This window comes from Sciurus vulgaris (assembly GCF_902686455.1).
Source record: "Sciurus vulgaris genome assembly, chromosome: 2".
NCBI lineage: Eukaryota > Metazoa > Chordata > Mammalia > Rodentia > Sciuridae > Sciurus > Sciurus vulgaris.
The window spans coordinates 178,757,422-178,770,897 of NC_136462.1; the positions used below are offsets into that span (position 1 = coordinate 178,757,422).

The window sequence follows — 13,476 nt, forward strand, 5'->3', positions numbered from 1 at the left end:
TCCAGTGCTTTTTGACCAAAAAGCCTGAGAATGAATGGATTGGGATGGATTGGGCTAGACGGACAGTTTAAATTGATCAGGAGGCTGCTGTCGAGGGAAGTTCTGGCATAAGAGATGCTGCTTAAGAATTAGAAAGTGATTGAAAGAGAGCAGAGGGGACTGGTCATGTTACCACTGACCAGGTGTCTTAGTGGTCAGTTGAGTAAGGAAAGAGTACCATGGCCTTTACCAAAAAGGGACAGCTTTTCAGAAGCAGCGCTTTTAGATCAAAGGAAGCAGGGCTGGAGACGGCGCTGGGCAGTAAGTGCCCGGGGCGGGCAGCCAGCCTCTGGCCGGTGTGCCCAGGTCGCGGAAAGGTGGGGCAAGTCGAGGGACCTGGGCAGCCAGACGCCCAGCAAGCTGCGGGGTCTCGCACCCCACCGCGAGGCGCGCCCTTGGCTCGTCCAATCAGAGCGGCGGATCCGGGCGCCCCTTCGTCACCTTGGCAACTGGACGCACAGGCTCTAGCCCGAGCAGTGGCGGCTTGGATCTGGCCCTGGGGAACTGCGTCATGTCGCGACCAAAGGTAGGAATGGCACCGAGCCAGAGGCTTCATCGTCCTCCGAGAGAGGGAGGGAAGCCACTGGGGCTCAGAACCCCGGCGGGTCCTCGCGGAGGGGTTCCTGCCCCGGAGGAAAGCGACCCGCTGGGACCGAAGACTGCCAGCCGTGGCCGCGCGGGCGGGGAAGTTACAGGACGGGTTTCTACGCTGTCCTCACAAAATTGCTGTTTAGGAGACTGAGGCAGGAGGATCGCTCAAGGCCAGCCTCGGCAATACTCTTTAATGTCAATACTCAATACTCTTTAATGTCAGAGATTAAAACATCTTTTTTTCCCCTTCTCTATCTTTTCTTTCCTCCCTCCCTCCCTCCCTCCCTCCCTCCCTCTCTCCCTTCCTTCCTTCCTTCCTTCCTTCCTTCCTTCCTTCCTTCCTTCCTTCCTTCCTTCCTTCCTTCTCTCTGTCTCTCTCTCTTTTTTTTTTTTTTCTGGCACTGGGAATGGAACTCAGGAGCACTCTACCAGTGATCTTTATTCTCAGTCCTTTTTATTTTATAAAGACAGGGTCTCAGCCTGGGAATATCTAGCTCAGTGGTGCAGTGCCTAGTTGCCTAGCATGCATGAAGTCCTGGGTTGGTCTCAGTAAAACACACACACACACACACACAAGGCTGGTCTCGAACATGGGATCCTCCTGCCTCCCCAGTCGCTGGGATTACAGGAATGGGCCACCCAGTCCTAATCAAACATCACTTTTTAAAAGCATTATTCTAAAAACAGAAAGAAATATCTACTGCACTAGTCCCTACCCATATCAGCCTGTCTGCTTCCTTTGAAAGGAGAGACAAAGGGCAGATCTCCAGGGGATAGAGACACTCAACAGTCCATACCTTGCACATCAGAGTGTGGGGGACCCAGGCTGGATGAAAGAAAAACATTGCAGACTGCATCTTGGTGATGGTGTGCATTTTGTTGTCAGAGAGGCAATTTCACCTATATTTTGATTGATATGGGACTGTGCTTTCTTTCAAATGACCCAAAGAATTGAGAATAAAAACTTATTAAAAGAGAAGGACAGAATAAATTGTGCGTACCTTGCACAAAATGTGCAAGACTTCTATACTACAAACTACACTGAGAAAAAAATAAAGAAGACTTAAATTAATGGAGAGAGAGAGAGAGAAGGACTTTTTTTTTTTTAGGACTTTTTTTTTTTTTAATGAATTGGAAGAGTGTTTTATGATGCCACTTCTTCCCAAATAATCTTAGAGTCAATGTGATCCTCGTCAAAAATCCCAGCATGTCTTTTAGTAGAATTCAGCAAGTTGATTCTAAACATTTGTATAGATGGGGTTGGGAGTGTAGCTCAGTGGTAGAGCACATGTGTAGCCATGCTTAGCTGGATTCAATTTCCAGCACCAAAAATAAATGAATAAATAAAATATAATTTATATGGAAGTGCAAATGGCATCTCATTGCAAAGACAATGTTGACAAACAAAGCTGGAGGACTTAACACTCCTGATTTCAAGATTTACTAAAAAACTACAATAATTAAGAAAATGTGATAGTGGCATAAGGATAGACAAGTAAATAAAGCCAAATATAGTCTGAATTTTGACAAACATGCCAATGTAATTTGGTAAGGTAAGAAAAAATTTGCAAAGACTGGAGCAGCTGGATAAACCCATGAACAGTGGAATTGAAAACAGAGGATTAAATGCATAAGTTCCAAAAATATATAGGATGGGCCACCCAGTGCTGGGCAAGTAGGATGGAAGGAGGGTACAATGTTATTTCCTTTTGTGGGGAATTAACTTCTGCTATCTTCATAAAGCACGATCCTGCATCCCCCTCCGTGGGCTCTTTGAGGGTACGATGGTGTGGGAGATGGCCCCCAAGGTCATTGTACAAGGTGCCATGTATAATTCCCTCCCCTTGAGTGTGGGTGAACTTGTTGGCATAGCTGTTGCCATGATTACATTATGTTATATAAAACCATCATAGTTGACTTGGAGGGGAGGGAGTTGCGTCCAAGGGACATGCTCAGGGTGTCCTGGAGGTACCCATGTTGTGAACTGCCTGCCTATGGAGCCACTTTGCAAAGAACAGCAGGTGGTCCCCAGTGGACAGCTAGTAAGTAAATAGGAACCTCTGTCCTACAACCCCAAGCAACCAAATGCTGCCAATATGTGAATGAGCTTGAAGAGGCCTCCAGCCCAGATAAGAACCATGACTCCAGCCACCACCTTGAACGTAGCCTTGAGAGACCAGGGCAGACATGCCTGCTGAGCTGTGCACATGCTCCCAACCCACGGAAATTAGGAAATAATGAATGTGCATTATTTTAAGCCACTCAATTTATGGCAATTTGTTACACAGCAGCAGAAAACGAATACAGACAACAGCTCTGTCTCAACTTTAAAGGTCAGCTGCACAGGACCAATTTCGGTTTCTCTTTCATGTATGCCTTCAGGATTAGTTTTACCAGGGGAACAAGCTGTTTTGGATACGGTTGAAGCTGAAAAACACCCCCCACACACACACATACACACATTGGGGATTTGAAAGGTCTGTTTTAGGTGAAAGGAATTAACATTGCTGAGTCTGACACAGCCCTTTCCTGGATTCTAGGTCCAATCAAATACTCAAAGTTTTTTTTATTTTTTTTATTTTTTAGAGTTGGATATCAAACTCAGTGTTCCACACATGCTTAGCAGGCACCCTACTACTGAGATACAACCCCAAATTAGGATAGACTCAGATCCTCTTCACAGAGCCTAATAAACTGAGCTTTCAAAACTGGGGTTCAAAGTTGAACTTTTGCAGCATCAAAAACCAGGCATGCACTCTACCAGTGTTGCTTATGGAACTAGCCTCCAGTGCAGAGGGATAGAAGGTAAATTCTGCACTGATTTTCTTGGCACATGATGGTGAATGAGAACCTGACCAGGTTGGAACTTTGTGTTTCAGGACCTAGGCATTGCTGAGCACGATGGTTTCTGCAGTAAGTGAGCTGGGAAGGCAGGTGGATATGCAAAATCAGTTACATCATTTTCCTTTTCTCCTTACAGAATCAAAATTACAAGGGCCATGGATTGTCAAAAGGAAAAGAGCGGTGAGTGGTCCCTCTGGATCTAATCAACAGAACTAATTTCCTTCCATTCCTTCTTCCTTCCTCCTTCCCTTCCCTCATCCCTTCCCTTCCGTTTTGCTGGCTATTGAATTCGAGGCTGACTTTTTTCTTTATACACTTGAAAGATGATGCTCCCTTGTCTTCAGACCCACGTTATTTCTGGGAAGTCAGAAGTTAGTCTGGTTGTCTCCCTACCTCCACCCCTGGCAGTAACCCTTCCTGGTCTCCAGCAACTTGACTGTGCTTTACCTTGGTGTGGTGTTTGTTGTGATTATCTTGCCTCAAGTTAATTGAGCTTCTTGGATTTGTGGGTTGATAATGGAATTTGGGGAAATTTTCAGTCATCCTTTTCCCTTCCCCATCTCCTCCTGGGACTCCAATTACACGTATGTTAGACTGCTTGATGTTTACCCCATGAGTCACTGAGGTTCTGTTTATTTAAACATTTTTCTTTCTAATTCAATTGACCTGTCCAGAAATTCACTACCCTTTCTTATGCAATGCATAAGCTCCTGTTAAGCGCACCCAGGACCTCAAGCATGCTAGGCAAGTGATCTACCACTGCCCTCACCATGAACCCCTTCCACTGAATTTTTTATTTTAGTATTCCATTCTAGAATTTCCATTTGGTTTTCCTTTAGATTTTTCATTTATTTTCTGCAACAACTCATCTATTTATGTGTAATATCCACTTTTTTCCCCTGTAATTCCTTTAACATTTCTATTTCTAGAACTTTTCATCTAATAATTTCAATACTAAATCATTTATTAATTTATTTCAGTCATCCCTTTTTCCTCTTAATTCTGCATTAGATTTTCTGATATGTAAAAATAAATCCTAAAATATAAATAAATCCTGAAAAGAGCCAGGAGAGAAAAAAGAAAACAGTAAAAAAAAGTTGCTCATACTGAAGGAACTTTGTATCTGGTATGAGTTTAGTAAATTAAAAAAATATGTGTGTGTGTGTGTGTGTGTGTATTTATATATATATTATATATATATTATATATATTATATATATTATATATATATATATTTAAATATAAAGAGAGAGAGACACACACAGACATTGGATGATTGGGTGATTGATTTTCCAAGTAGGCAGACTTTTTCTTCTGACAAGCAGTTCAGGTCGGGGCTGACTATTCTGACCTCTAAAGCTGAGTCAAGCCTGGGTTGGGCCGTGACTCCATATAGATGGAATTCACTCCTATCTGACATCCTCACTGCCATTTTGAGCTCGTCAGGGTTGGAGGAGGGAACAGGTTGGGCTGCATTTTCAATGATTTTGTTGGTGTTCACCTTTGGACTTTTATGTATTGTTAATTATTCTCCTGTATTCCTAAATTCTGATTGCTGGTTTTTTGTTTGTTTGTTTTGCCGTGCAGGGGGTCAAATCCCACCCTCTGACATGCTTAGGCAAGTGCTCTACCTCAAGGCCCATCCCCTGCCCCTGGGTGCAGTTTTCTTTGTCTGATTTTCATTTATTTTTATACTTATTTATTTATTTATTTAATTTTGGTGCCAGGGGTTGAACTCAGGAGCGCTTAACCACTGAACCACATCCCCAGCCCTTTTTAAAATATATTTTATTTAGAGACAGGGTCTCACTGAGTTGCTCAGGGCCTTGCTAAGTTGCGGAGTCTGGGTTTGAACTTGCAATCCTCCTGCCTCAGCCTCCGGGGTCGCTGGGATTACAGGCGTGCACCGCCACACCTGGCTTCTTGGTTTGATTTTGATAGCAGGTAAACATTAAATTCACAAAGTGAATTTGGAAGCTCTCCCTCCTCTTCCCTTTTCTGGAAGAGACTGTGGAACTGGGGTTAATACTTCTTTAAACGTTTGGGGGAATTCTCCAGTGTAACCATCTGGTCCTGAAGATGTCTTTTTTGGGAGTTTTAAAGTTATGTATGGGATTTCTTCGGTAGTTACAGCGCTATCTAAATGACGCATTTCACGTTAGGGTGCTGTGGAGCTGAGTGCTCTCCAAGGCCCACAAGTGCGGGTTGTCGCGCGTAGGTGCGCAGGAGTGTTGGCTTGCTCCTAACTGCGGTTCTCACACGTGGGTAATTCATTCTCTCTCTGTCTCTCTCTCTCTCTTTTTCTTTGTCAGTCTTGCTGACAAATAGCTTTGTCGGTTTTATTGATCTTTCCCAAGAATGAGCCTTTTCTTTTATTGATTTTTTTCTGTTTTGAATTTTATTGATTTCCGACTCTCCACCAAGGCCTCCTTTGACATCACCCCAGGGTGACAGGGACAGCTGGTCACTGTGGGGTGGGAGAGGAGGTCCAGGCTCTCCATGGGGTCTCCCAGGCAGGGGGGAAGCCCAGCCTTGTCGCGGGCCTTTGGTGACACCACCCCAGCAGGGGCTTCCCTTCTTGACTCACCTTGGGCCTTGGCTGGCATGAGTGGGTGCGGGCCACGGATGCTGCTGGAGTGAGCAGTTATGGCCGTCCTCCCTTCCCCGAGGTTGCTCTATTAGTCCTGTGGCTAGAGAGAGCAGGCTTCTGCTAGAGCTCCCTTTAAGTCTGTGCCCACTGGCATTTCTGGGTTGCCCTTGGCTGGCTTTTTGATCTCCACGCCTGGGATGTAGAGTCCAAAAGAAAACCCAGGGGATTCACCACCTTGTCCTTCCTTTGGTCTTGAGGCCCCAAACCACTCTGCCGTCTTCTCTTTCAGTTTTCCTACGTTTCATAAGAGTGCATTGGGTTTTAGTTGTATTAGTAGGAGGAACAGGGCAAGATCACCACGGCTCCATCTTCCCAGGTGAGTGCCAGGAAAGGGAATCTGCAAACACTTTGCACACGATATGAGAATCAGTCATGGTGTATATAAAGTGACCAGCACATGCCCGGCACAGGGCAGGCCCTGGATGAGATACTTGCTTTTTATCAGTGATTCAGAGTTTCAGTAATTCTCATTCTGATTATTTCAAGTGTTGTCACACTAGGATGCTAACTTCTGAAATTCGGGTGTTTCTTTTTGGCATTTCTAGGTGTGACATTTGATCTTTCTTCCTCTCCCTTTTTCCTAGCCCTGGGCCATCCTAGGAAAGTAATGGATTCCAGCCAGTGTTCTGTTGCCTTGTCTTGCAGAGAACAGAGAGCACTAATCCGGTTCAAGACTACTCTTATGAACACTCTGATGGACGTCCTGCGCCACAGGCCCGGATGGGTGGAAGTGAAAGAGTAAGAGCCCACCTACCTCTCCTCCCACCCCTTGTCCCTTTTTCTTACAGATTCCTGCCTCCTAGTTCTCTGAGTAGCCACTAAGACTTGCCCCAAAGTAGCTGTGACATTATTTAGCACCCACAATGTGGTGGTCAAATCATGCACACCGTCTCTAATTTAGGCCTTACAACCATCCCATCAGGTATGATAATGTTCAGAGGTATTACATCAATTGCTCAAGGTCACACAGCAGGTGGGTGCCCAGTTCAGTTTGACTGATGCTGGCGGTGCCCTGTGGCTCTCCGGAGAAACAGGGAGTGCTGTCAGCATAGACCTGCTGGCTCGAATCCTCCTGGGAGGGGCCCAGGTCAAGGACTAACCTTCCCTGGTCATTTACTAGTTCTGTGACCTAGAACAAGTGACTGGCCTGTAAGCCTACATTTCTGCTTTAAAAATATATATTTTTTTGTAGTTGTAGATGGACAGCATGCCTTTATTTTGTTTATTTTTGTATGCTGTGCTGAGGATCGAACCCAGTGCCTCACACATGCAAGGCAACTGCTCAGCCACCGAGCTACAGCCCCAGCCCCACACATTTCTGTTTTTATGCTGACCTCTGGAGCTGCCAACTGAGTAGAATAAATGTACAACATCTGGCTATGTGAGTGAGACCCAAAGAGGCTTTGAGGGCTAGAAGCTCATCTGTCTGCACCCCACCCCCAAACTGAGGTCCATAAACAGGAAATTCAGAGATGGTGAGGAGGCAGGATAGAAATATGGGACCTAGCTAGTGCCATCTTTTTAGTTTGCTTTGCCTTGAGCAAGTCCCTCATCCTCACGGGGCCAAGTGGAGCTACAGCCCACCTTCACGCAGCAGGAGGCAGGAAGAGGCAAGGAAAGCCCAGCCAGGCACAGTGGTGCACGCCTGTAACCCCAGCAACTCAGGAGGCCAAGGCAGGAGGGTCACAAGTTCGAGGTCAGCCTCGGCAACTTCATAACACCCTCAGCAACTTAACAAGGCTTTGTCACAAACAAAAAATAAAAAGGGCTGGAAATGTAGCTCAGTGGCTCAGTGGTAAAGTGCCCTTGGGTTCAATGCTCAGTACCGAAACAAAAAAGGCACGATCATTCCCTGGAAGGACGCGAACCCAAAGTCCCTCACATCTTGCTTGGCAGAACTTAGCCATGTGGCATACTTAGCTGCAAGGAAACCTGCAAAATGTACACTGCTTTTCCCCAGATAAACTCTGAGAACTCTGTTACTGTAGGAAAAGGGGAGAGTGGCTATGAGGGGTAAGGGGCCATGCTGAGCTGCTTAATAAATATTTGTTGCTTAACAATAGCTGGGCTGGGCGTGGTGGCACACACCGTAATCCCAGTGGCTTGGGAGGCTCGGGCAGGAGGATCGTGAGTTCAAGGCCAGCCTCAGCAACTTAGTGAGACCCTAAGCAACTCAGTATAAACTCTAAATAAAATACAAAAAAGGGGTGGGGATGTGACTCAGTGGTTTAGCCCCACTGGGTTCAATCCCAATACCAAAAAAAAAAAAAAAGAAAGAAAGAAAAAGAAGAAGTAGCTCTGCTAGATACTCTGGCACTTGGCATCCATGATCTCTTTTAGGCATCCCCCCAAATCTGGTAGGTGCTGTTATCACTCCCATTTTACCAATGAGAAACCTGGACCACAAAATAGCGAAAACGCCATGATGGAGAGATTCCTTGGCCTCTCAGGGCTTGCGCTGGGATCTGTGGCTGGTCTGCCTGTCTGCGGAGTCACAGGCTCTGCTCTGCCCCGCTCACTCCAGCAGCCTCTCGGGGATTGAAAGAACAAATGGGTGACTGTTATGGATCCTGGCGCTGCAGTCAGCGGGGGAGACAGACTTTAAATCATCCACAAGAAATTCGGAGTCAGCTGTCCGTGGCAAGCTGTGGTACAGGCAGTGCACCCAGCAGCGCCCGCTCCTTGGGACTTTGGGGACTGTCATGGCAAGGATGATGATGTTGATAACGGCGGTGACCATGGATTTGCCCTCTTGCTAGAATCAGAATGAGGGCTTTTTTCCTCCTGGATCCAGGGGAACTGATATAATGAAAGATGAGTGGGGACCTAGGGAATGAGTCCCAGGGAAGGGAGGTGACTAGCAGGTGGGGGCGGGCGCGTGGAAAAAGGCACTGTTCTCACCTGCCCCTCCTCAGCCTCTGCTCAGTGGTCACGTAGAAGAGAGTGTGCGGACTTTTCTGGCGCTGACGAGGTGGGAGTCACACCCTGAGGCTGACCCCAGATTGCCTCAAGAGTTCTCCAATCAGGAAGGTCCTACAGGCCCCGAAATCAGTTGTATCAGTACCTCATTTCTTTTTTTCTTTTTTCTTTGGTTCTGGAGATTGAACCCAGGGCCTCCCACGTGCTAAGCACATGTCCTACCACTGAGCTATCCTCAGCTCCCTTCATTTGCTGTATAATATTCCACTGTATGGACATACCATACTTTATCTCTTCATTAGTGAATGGGCATTTGGGTTTTGTCCACTTTTTGGCTAATAATACTGCTATGAACATTCAGGTACAAACTTTGAGTGGACATGTTTTCATTTCTCTTGGGAAAAATTCCATCTAGAAATAGAATTGCTGGGTCCTGTGGTAACTCTACATTTAACTTTAAAAAATATTATTTTAGTTGTTGATGGATCTTTATTTGATGCATGTGTTTATACATGGTGCTCAGAATCAAACCCAGTGCCTCACACATAGTAGGCAAGTGCTCTCTTCTACTGAGCCATAGCACCAGCCCCTACATTAAACTTTTTGATGAACCACTAGACACTTCCAAAGTATGGCTTCTCCCTTTTATGTTTCCAACAGGACTGCATGAAAAGTCATTTTTTATGCATTCTCACCAATATTCAATATGGATATTTTTAAAATTTTTAGCCATCCAAGTCAGTGTGAAATGATACCTCATTTTGATTTTCTTTTCCTTGATCGTGAATGATACTTAATATATTTTCCTTTGCTTGTTGGCCATTTGTAACTCTTCGGAGAAATGACTATTAAAATCTATTGCACATTTAAAAATCTTTTTAAAATATATTTTTAGTTGTAGATGGGCACAATACCTTTATTTTATTATTTATTTATATGTGGTGCTGAGGAATGAACCCCGGGCTTCACACATGCTAGGCAAGCGCTCTACCGCGGAGCCGCAACCCCAGCCCCTGTTCTTTGCTTTTTTATTGTTGGGCTGTAAGTTTTCTTTATACCCTTATCAGACACATGATTTACAAATATTTCCTCCATTTCGTGGGCTTTCTTCACAGTGACTTTTGAGGCACAAAACTAATTTTTGATGAAGTCTAATTTATCTATTTTTTTCTTTTGTTACTAGTGCTGAGTATCATATTTAAGAAATCGTCGCCTGCTCCAAGATCACAATTCTTTTACTCCTGTGTTTTCTTCTAAGAGTTTTATACTTTGAACTCTTACATACAGGTTTTGGATTTGATTTTGCATATGGTATGAAATCCAACTTTAGTATTTTCAATGTCATTTTAAAAAAAATATATTTTTCAATTGTCAATGGACCTTTGTTCTCTTTATATGCAGTGATGAGGATCAAACCCCAGGCCTCACACATGCTAGGCAAGCGCTCTACCACTGAGTCACAGCTCCAGCCCTTCAATGTCATTTTTAAACTTTTTATTTGAAATAATTTCAAACTTAAAATTTCAAAATACAGTGGTCCCTGGGTGGCCCTGTGGGACTGATCTCAGGACAGAGCGCCTTCTCTTAGCAGCTTCACCTGGCTTCCCCTATTCGCTGCTCATGTCGTCAAAGTGTATTTGTCAAAGCCTGAAATTCACACTGACACTATTACGTAAGCAACAGGCATCATTTGAATTTCACCAGTTATTTCCATTAATATTCTTCTTCTGCTTCAGAATCCATTCCAGAATCCCACCTTGCATTTAATTGACCTTGATGACCACAAATATGCCCTTGACACATTCAAGGAGGACTCTTTATTTTGCAGAATGTCCCGGAATTGGGATTTGTCTGATGTCTTCTCATCATGAGGCCGTGCATTCTGGCAAGAATGCCACAAGAGTGAGGGGTGCCCTGGCCTGTGAACCCTCTGGGGGTTCATGGTACCGGTGTGTCCTACACTGGTGTTACCTGGATCACTAAGTGTTGGTGAGGTTTCTCCAGTGAAAATTAGCTGTCTAATTTTGTGTGATTACTATGTATCTCGTAGGCTGGTACTTTGACACTGCAAATAGTCTGGCCCCAACGAACCTTCACACAGTGGTCTTTGCATCCTTTGGAGATTCTTGCATAAATCCGTTATTATTACGATAATTACAAAATGGTCACTCCCTCGCTGGGTCATCCCTTTTACATCTATCAGGTAGCATCCCTCTGTAAAGAAACAGTTTTCTTCTCCTGCTTCTTACTTATTTAGTATTGGTCCGGCTCATTGATGTCCATCATCTTGACCACAAATGTCCACTCTTTGATTCTCCAGTAGGGAAACGGGGCCCAGAGAAGAGGGCAAGGTCACACAGGAGTCGTTGCCTGTGGCAGGACCAGGATGGGGGCTGTCACTCCTGCGTGATCTTGCTCTGCGAGAGCATCAGAGTGGAGAGGGACAGGGAGCTGGATGAGCCCCGGCCAGCCAGCCTGGAATGGGGCTCTCTGGTGAGCGAGGGTTTGGAGGGCAGATGGCCATGTCCCCAGGGGGTTTCCATCCACTACCAAACATTGCTCTCGACTGCTGTGTGTGCGGCAACAGCCTGAGGGCGGGTTTGGAGAGGGACCAGGCCCCAGGTTTTCATTCATGACTCAGAACGAAACTGGAAAAGGGGTGATTCCTGCCTCACGTGGCTCCATTGCCGCCGCCACCTGTGCGCCACCTGTGCGGGCATGTGGTGTTTGCTTAGGATGGTCCTCGAGCTGACTCACTCCCTTTACTTAAAACAAGGAACGTTCATATCGCTATGATAATATCTGTGGGATTATGGGTTTGTCTTGCTATTTTTTTTACGTTTTCCCCCAGTTAACACTGAAACAGGGACATGGCTGATAAACTCCTGACCCTGGCCCTGGGGTTGAACTCTGGGGCACTCGACCACCGAGCCACCTCCCCAGCCCTTTTTATATTTTATTTAGAGACAGGGTCTCACTGAGTTGCTCAGGGTCTCCCTAAGTTGCTGAGGCTGGCTGTGATCACACAATCCTCCTGCCTCAGCCTCCCGAGAGGCCGGATGACGGGTGTGTGCCACCATGCCTGGCTCATGTTGGCATCTTTAGAAATGCAGTCCATCACAGGGTTCTCCCACACTCGGTCATGATCAAGCCAAAGCCATCTGTCACCCTGAGGTAGCTAACTCTTCGTTGCTCAGTTTTTGCCTCAAACTTTCCCAAGATATTTTTTTAAAACTCAGTCCATTTGTCCATAGTAGGAAAAAAAAAAAAAAAAAAAAACCCAGCAGGGGAGCAACCAAACACCTCTTCATTTGGAAATGGATCTATTGTGGTATGTTCACTCAGTGAAATGGAACATGGGGTTTAATGACTGAAGTAGACCATGTGAATCAAAGGGATAAGTCTGTGCAAAAGAAACGAGTTGCGAGGAGTCAGATTGGAGTGGTTCAAGCCGGAGCCTGGACTCTGGAGCCCAGCGGCCTCGGTTCAGTGAGTTCCTTAACCTCTCTGGGCCTGCCTCAGTTCCCTCATCTGTAAAATGGGCATAATAACAGAACCGAGAGTTGCTATGAGGACCAATGAGTTAATATTTGCAAAGTACTTAGAACAGTGCCTGGCAGGGGGTGAGCCATAAGCATTAGCAAGGAGGAAGTGGGAAAACGTGCCAAACCATGCCACGTGCCCTGTACGGACACATATCTGTTCAGAGTAAAGCCATCAAGAGGCTGAGGAGGCACCAAGCTCGGGCTGATGGCTTCCTCTGGGCAGAAGGAGGAGGCAGACTCAGTTAGGGATACACAGGGCCTTCAGTCACACCTACTTACAGGAAGTGGAACAATCATGGCGGTGCTGTTTTATCTCCGGGCACATCTTTTTGAGCACCCAAGCTCCAGGGACCTGGCTCTAGTCCTGGATTGGCAGATCCCTTGGTTCCCTGTCCCTCTCTAGCACAGTGGTGAAGAACGGGTGGAGTCTGGCGGAGCCGGGTGTGAGTCCTGGTGGTGCAGTGTCCTTGCTGAACAAGGCCGTCCTGTCCTGGGGCTGTGGGATGGTCCTTGTCACCTCTTGGGGCCACTCTGAGGTTTAGTGAGAGGGGACGCTGTGATGGGAAGGACTTTCATTCGATACGTGGGCTGCGGAGGGAAGCGCAGTTGCCTCCAGGGCCTAGGCAGGGGCGTGGACAGGCGTGGCATGCTCCAAGGGCCTAGTGTGGACTGGGATCTGGATGGGCACGCCCTGGCTAAAGCTGCGGCCACTGGGCACCCGGGCTCAGTGCGGCCACATCTGTTAAGGGTTCAGGGAAGGCACAACCTGCAGACAGTGGTGCCCACGGCCTCAGAAAGACTCCAGGTGGACACACTGCCCTGTGCCCTTCCCTGGGCCCCTCAGGTCCCAGGGCCCCAGACCCCAGCAGTGCTGAGGTCCTCAGATCAT

General features: G+C 46.4%; 1 protein-coding gene across 2 annotated transcripts in view; it reads left to right on the forward strand.

Annotated features, from left to right (window-relative positions):
• Positions 1-333: 333 nt before the first annotated feature.
• The window catches only part of TTLL9 (tubulin tyrosine ligase like 9), a 45,455-nt gene continuing 32,312 nt past the window's right edge, over positions 334-13,476 (forward strand). Inside the window, exons 1-3 of one of the 2 annotated variants that reach the window (XM_079128288.1) lie at positions 334-565; positions 3,611-3,654; positions 6,769-6,861. In XM_079128288.1, coding sequence (XP_078984414.1) covers positions 551-565; positions 3,611-3,654; positions 6,769-6,861 — 152 coding nt within the window. In that variant the 5' untranslated portion in view covers positions 334-550. Of the gene's footprint in view, positions 566-3,610; positions 3,655-6,707; positions 6,862-13,476 lie in introns of both variants that reach the window. The other variant, XM_079128287.1, reaches the window with a different exon arrangement.